Genomic DNA, 6,000 nt, shown 5'->3' on the forward strand with positions numbered 1-6,000 from the left:
AACTAAGGAATGGTGTAAGGGACCTTCCCATGCCTGAACAGGTCAAATTTAATTAGAAAATTACATGAGATTAATCTTTAATTACACCAACACAGTCGTGGGCGAGACCCATCACCCAATGCTCATCGTCGACAATGACTTTTGTTGTTGGAAGGTAATCTAATTTTCCTAAGATTCTTTTCGATCGTGGTCAAGAATATCCAATGGCGGTGAATATAATAAAATACTCAATGTTTACAGCTAAGTCAGCGATCTATCCAGCTTTAGAATGATGTTCCTTCTCTCTATAGGGTAGCATGGGTTAATCCCTATTTAAAGCTCCCTCTATAGTCATAGGCAATAAATATCCTCAACTCTCTAAACTCTTTAATGCACTCTGTAGCGGTAATAATTGGAAGATTTGGACTATGTGCTGTTTCTGAGGTGCCTCCTTGAGAATATATCACCATATAATAAGCAGGCTATTGAACAGCATTAAATGTATAGCCTTTTCCATTAATACACCTGATGAGGTACAATCCCTTCAAGCCAGCCCAAAGAAGTTGAAATGCTCTATTTTAAGATCAAGTAAGGTGAGAGATCTTGCTAAGAGCTTCTCACCCATGGAGACAAAAGACCATTGAGTTGATACTTTTTTTTCCTACTGCATGTAGCCGGTCAAAAAAAAGACTGGAAGCCAAACACAAGTCTCATTCGTCACACAGTTGTCATGCTTAGACTTTGCAACAATGAATCACCAAGGGCAAGCAAGTAATTTTTTTCTGCTTGCCAGAGGCACATTTTTATCAGGATTAGCTAATAAATCAGATACACCCCAGAATGAGTAATACGAGTTTGAACTGTTCTCAATCTAGGCAAAGCCTTTTGGATAAAGCACTGTGTAAGGGATCGGGTATCGTTTCACTTATGCCATGAGATCCTAAGGAGCTTTGCTTTTCTAAGAAAGGCTACAACATGTAGCAATCTGGCAAAGTTAACCGTTTAATAGGGTCACATACTATGCCATTCACTCAGTCCAGCTGCAGTCTTTGTCTTCCAATGGTTGCCAACCAAGTCAGTCTTTGTATCAATAAAATGTATCCATTCAACTCATTGGCACCAGTTATTTTTGATGAGCAAATAATATATTTTTAACAAAAAGAAAAAAATCCAAATGCAAGGGCATTTACAGAAGATTGAGTTGCTTTCCCTAATAAGATAATTTGATGTTTTATTCATATATTTTTTTATCTACAATGTTTGACTGCCTGAAGAAGCTTTATTTGTCCACATTCAGTAGTATAGTATTGTCTTTTGATGATTGAATGGGGCAGTTTTACATTCTTGAATGCTAATGTTGCTTGATGGATATACATGACAATTCATCTCGAAGACAGTATTGACTTGCAGAAGTTGACTTTCTCATTTGAGTAAAGACCACCATGTTATATCAAATAATAACAATTTACTGACTTTTCTTTGCCTCCATTATTTTTATTGGGAACCTGGCTCCCAATGAATACTAAGTTACATTGCTGTCAAAGACTGTCGAGCAGCATGTAACAATTGCCACATGGTGGAGAAATACAGGCAAGCTTTTACTGCTCTTCATGACACAAGAATGGCAGACTTCTTCAAATACAACAATGTTTTTCTTGTCAATAGGACAGTATCATTACCATCATTTCCTTATATAATTGCTTCCCCATTTAGTCAAGGATAATTGAGGTCCATAGAATATATATATATATATATATATATATATATATATATATATATATATATTTTTTTTTTTTTTTACTATTACATGATTGCATTAATCCTTCAAATGGACACAAGGGCAACAGTAACCAGTGATTAAACCAGTCCCTGATGTGGCTTTTTGGATGACTACTACATACTGATAAAGTTTACATCTATAGACAACTTATTCCATTAAAAAACAAAACAAAAAGAATGATGTTCATATATGTGCTAAGCTCTGAGTCTCTTTTATCTCTGTATATTTTTGGACATGTACATTTTTTTGTGGAGAATTTGCATCTTGTTGGTGATATGGAGCCTTGTTCTCACTCTGCTTTTCAATCTCCTCTCACTCTGTTTGCCAGATGTGCAACACAAAGTTAAAGGAGCAGGTTCAGCACTGGTTTTAAGGAGAGATCCTAGAGTTGTCTTGCCTAAGCCAGTGGATAGTGTAGTAAAGGGGCTTTTAAAAGGGTTAGTTCAGCACCAGGTCAGGGGAAAGCTCCCCCTCTCTGAGAGTAGCAGGGACTTCTGTTATACTATACAGCTCAGCATATGAATCCATAATTTATTTCACTTAATTTCTGTTAAATAAATTAACTAACATAGACACAGATTTTAGGCATTCTTCCTATTCTGAGAGCATGCAAAGTGAACAGGTGTAATGCACTACATTTTCATATTTAATACTAGCTCATTCTTGCCCATAACCACATGTGTAATGGCAAAGTGGAGGCTGATTTCATATTGTCAGATCTGTTCCAAGATCACGGACAGCCCCTTCTCCTTCTATCTCATCCCCAGATGTGCAGTCATAGAGTAAAAAGATTTAAGCCTGTCATTATGTAGCGGCAATATGACAGATCTTTTCCATATATTGCTGTTTCCAGATGTGCAGTCAGAAAGTACAAAGGCTGCCTGTCCACCCAGAGAGTCCCCTGTCCTCAATTCACAACCAGGCTCTGTGTATAATTCCTTTCCCTCAGTTCAGCACTAGCCTGGATGCATAGTTTCTTTCCCTTGGTTCAGCACTAGCCTGAGTGGATAGCTTTCTTGCCTCAGATTAGCACTATCCATGGTAGATAGCGCCTTTCCCTCAGTTCAGCACTAGCCTGAGTGGATAGCTTATCTGCATCGGTTCAGTACTAGCCTAAATCAATAGTTACTTTCCCTCAGTTCAGCACTAGCCTAAATGAATAGTTACTTTCCCTCAGTTCAGCACTAGCCTAAATGGATAGCTACTTTCCCTCAGTTCAGCACTAGCCTAAATGGATAGCTACTTTTCCTCAGTTCAGCACTAGCCTGAATGGAAAGCTACTTTCCCCCAGTTCAGCACTAAGATCAGCGGACAGCTCCTTTCCCTTCAGTTCAGCATTAGGCTCAGCTGACAGCTCTTTTCCCTCAGTTCAGCACCATGCTGAAGGAACAGCTCCTTTCCCTTCTATCCCTTACCCAGATGTGTAGTCACAAAGTTAAAGGAATAAGCGTCAGACAGTTGAGTGGATAGTCTCCTAACCTTGTTCTCTACCAAAACTGCAAAGCCCCCCCATCCCAGCCTGCCCTCCCCACATGCGCCGGCAGAAAAGTTAAGCAGGCAGCTGACCTTTGTGCATTCCAGTGAACCTGTCCTTCAGCACTGTCAGCTCGTAGATCTTGCCGAACTCCTCAAACAGAGGCTTCAGGTCCTTCTCGTCCAGATTGCGGGGGATCTGCCCAATGAAGAGCTTGATGGCATCGTGATCCTTCATAGGGATGGTGGAAGTGTTCCCAGGACTGTGGTTTAATCCGTTCATGTGCCCGTTGGTGTTTGGGTTGCTGTGATTGCTGTTCAGGCTGCTATTGTCTGCTTGTCCGTTAGCTAACGTGGCCATCTTTATATACATAGAGGATCCTGTTGGCTTTTCTCTCTGTAACACGGTGATTCTCTCTCTCGCACACATACACACTCTCTGTCTCCCCCTCTCTCTCCCTGCTCTGATCGGGCTTTTTTTTTATACATTGAACAGACAGGATCTGTGTCCTTTCCGTTTAAACAGGCAGGGCCAGCTCAACTCCCCGGCAGACTGAGGGGGGGTGGGTGTGGGGTTTGTGTGTGTTCTTTCTCTTGAGCACACAGCAAAGAGAGCCTGTCAGCCCAGGCTCAGTGGTACCTTCCAAGCAGCCCCTACTTAGAAATATAAGCTAGTCAATCTCCATTGTACCCAGTGAGCAGGGGGCCAAGCAACCCTGCATTTTACTGCACGATTCTCTACTAACATCCACTCTTATTTTGCATTTTTTTTTTTTTTGCTAAATTATTATTAATCCTTTTTAACATTATTCAACACAGCTTGTGGAGATTTCTATCTACCATTTTTTCCCGATCCTATAATAAAGAGAAGCCAGGATCTAAGCATGAATTTTTCCTTCTCTACTATCCTGCCCGAACAACAGAGCTCAGCCAAGGGCTAGAAACGGAGCTTAGATACTCTAAGTATTCATCAGACCTCTATAATGTTCTGTGTTGTCTATAAATTTGGTAGATCTTATTTGTGTTTGTGTGTTTTGTGTTGCTATTGTCACAGTCATTGATTCTCATATATATATATATATATATATATATATATATATATATATATATATCATACATATTATACATGTGACATGATGTATTTGATATCCGTTTATGGATGTAGATGTAATGTATACAGTAAAATGACAAATTCAGGTCTGCTCCATCTGTATAATGTGCATTGTATTATCATATATATATATATATATATATATATATATATATATACAATGTATCTATTTGTCAGGTGGGGTTTTCAAAAATGAAAGGTTGTACTTCCATTTAGGTCTCTTTTAAACCAAGTAAGAAGGTAATGATTTCATATACATATATATATATATATATATATATATATATATATATATATATATTCAGTATGGGAAAGACAATCACAGCAGTAGGGAGATAGTGGAGGGGGGGGCAGGTGGCTCTGGCTGGGCTAACAGGGCAGCTATTGTGGATTAAATTAAATAATTATTATATTAGCATTATATTACAGTATTTTATATAGATGTAAACAGAGATTTAAGGAGGCAGACTCTGGATGGGTTACATAATGAAAAGAACAGTGTGTAATAATAATTGCAAGGTTTCCTATACAATGCATGTAAACTTATGATCCGGAAGGTAGATAGTTACTTTTTGATAAGATTGAGCACTTATTGTTGAGATAACTGTAAGCCCCAGAAGAAGCAAGTGGGTAGGGTTAAGTGCTGCAAAGGGAGAAGTGACATGCAAGGAATGAATGGGTTAAGTGTTGGAGAGGGAAGGCAGGAAATGAAAGAAAATGAGAGGCGGCTAAGAAAAATGCAGGAGCAGAAAGAGTTAAATTAACCACAGGTTATGAGAGAAAAGCCACATCTGCTCAGAGCTATGGACTTGAAAGGATTAATAGGAGGTTGTGAAAGAGAATGGTTCTGGGATTTAGGAACGGGAGGAACAGCTTGGGGATGGATGGCGGGGGAATCATGAGGAACTATTGTCTGGGCTGAGATGTGGTTATTAAAGGGTTATGTTACTACCTAAAGCTTCTATGGCAGATGCAGGAGGAGGGTGATCTTACATGATGTGTACAGTAGAGGGGAGATTGTACATGATTTGTAGTGGAGCAAGGTGATCTTATATCATGTATACAGAAGAAAGGTGATCTTATATCATGTATACAGAGGAGGGTGATCTTATATCATATATACAGAAGAGGGTGATCTTATATCATGTATACAGAGGAGGGTGATCTTATATCATGTATACAGAAGAAAGGTGATCTTATTTCATATATACAGAGGAGGGTGATCTTATATCATGTATACAGAAGAAAGGTGATCTTATATCATGTATACAGAAGAAAGGTGATCTTATATCATATATACAGAAGAGGGTGATCTTATATCATGTATACAGAGGAGGGTGATCTTATATAATGTATACAGAAGAAAGGTGATCTTATATCATGTATACAGAGGAGGGTGATCTTATATCATATATACAGAAGAGGGTGATCTTATATCATGTATACAAAGGAGGGTGATCTTATATCATGTATACAGAAGAAAGGTGATCTTATATCATGTGTACAGAAGAGGGTGATCTTATATCATATATACAGAGGAGGGTGATCTTATATCATGTATACAGAAGAAAGGTGATCTTGTATCATGTATACAGAAGAAAGGTGATCTTATATCATATATACAGAAGAGGGTGATCTTATATTATGTATACAGAGG

General features: G+C 38.5%; 1 protein-coding gene across 17 annotated transcripts in view; it reads right to left on the reverse strand.

Moving 5' to 3' along the window:
- Positions 1–3,757, reverse strand: part of CELF4 (CUGBP Elav-like family member 4) — a 1,140,249-nt gene extending 1,136,492 nt beyond the window's left edge. For 3 of the 17 annotated variants that reach the window (XM_056542835.1, XM_056542877.1, XM_056542806.1), the window contains exon 1: positions 3,326–3,753. In XM_056542835.1, the coding sequence (XP_056398810.1) occupies positions 3,326–3,662 (337 nt within the window). In that variant the 5' untranslated portion in view covers positions 3,663–3,753. Of the gene's footprint in view, positions 1–3,325 lie in introns of all 17 variants that reach the window. The other 14 variants (XM_056542861.1, XM_056542886.1, XM_056542825.1 and 11 more) reach the window with 7 other exon arrangements.
- Positions 3,758–6,000: the final 2,243 nt, after the last annotated feature.

The sequence above is a fragment of the Hyla sarda genome, chromosome 1, assembly GCF_029499605.1.
Source record: "Hyla sarda isolate aHylSar1 chromosome 1, aHylSar1.hap1, whole genome shotgun sequence".
Taxonomy (NCBI): domain Eukaryota; kingdom Metazoa; phylum Chordata; class Amphibia; order Anura; family Hylidae; genus Hyla; species Hyla sarda.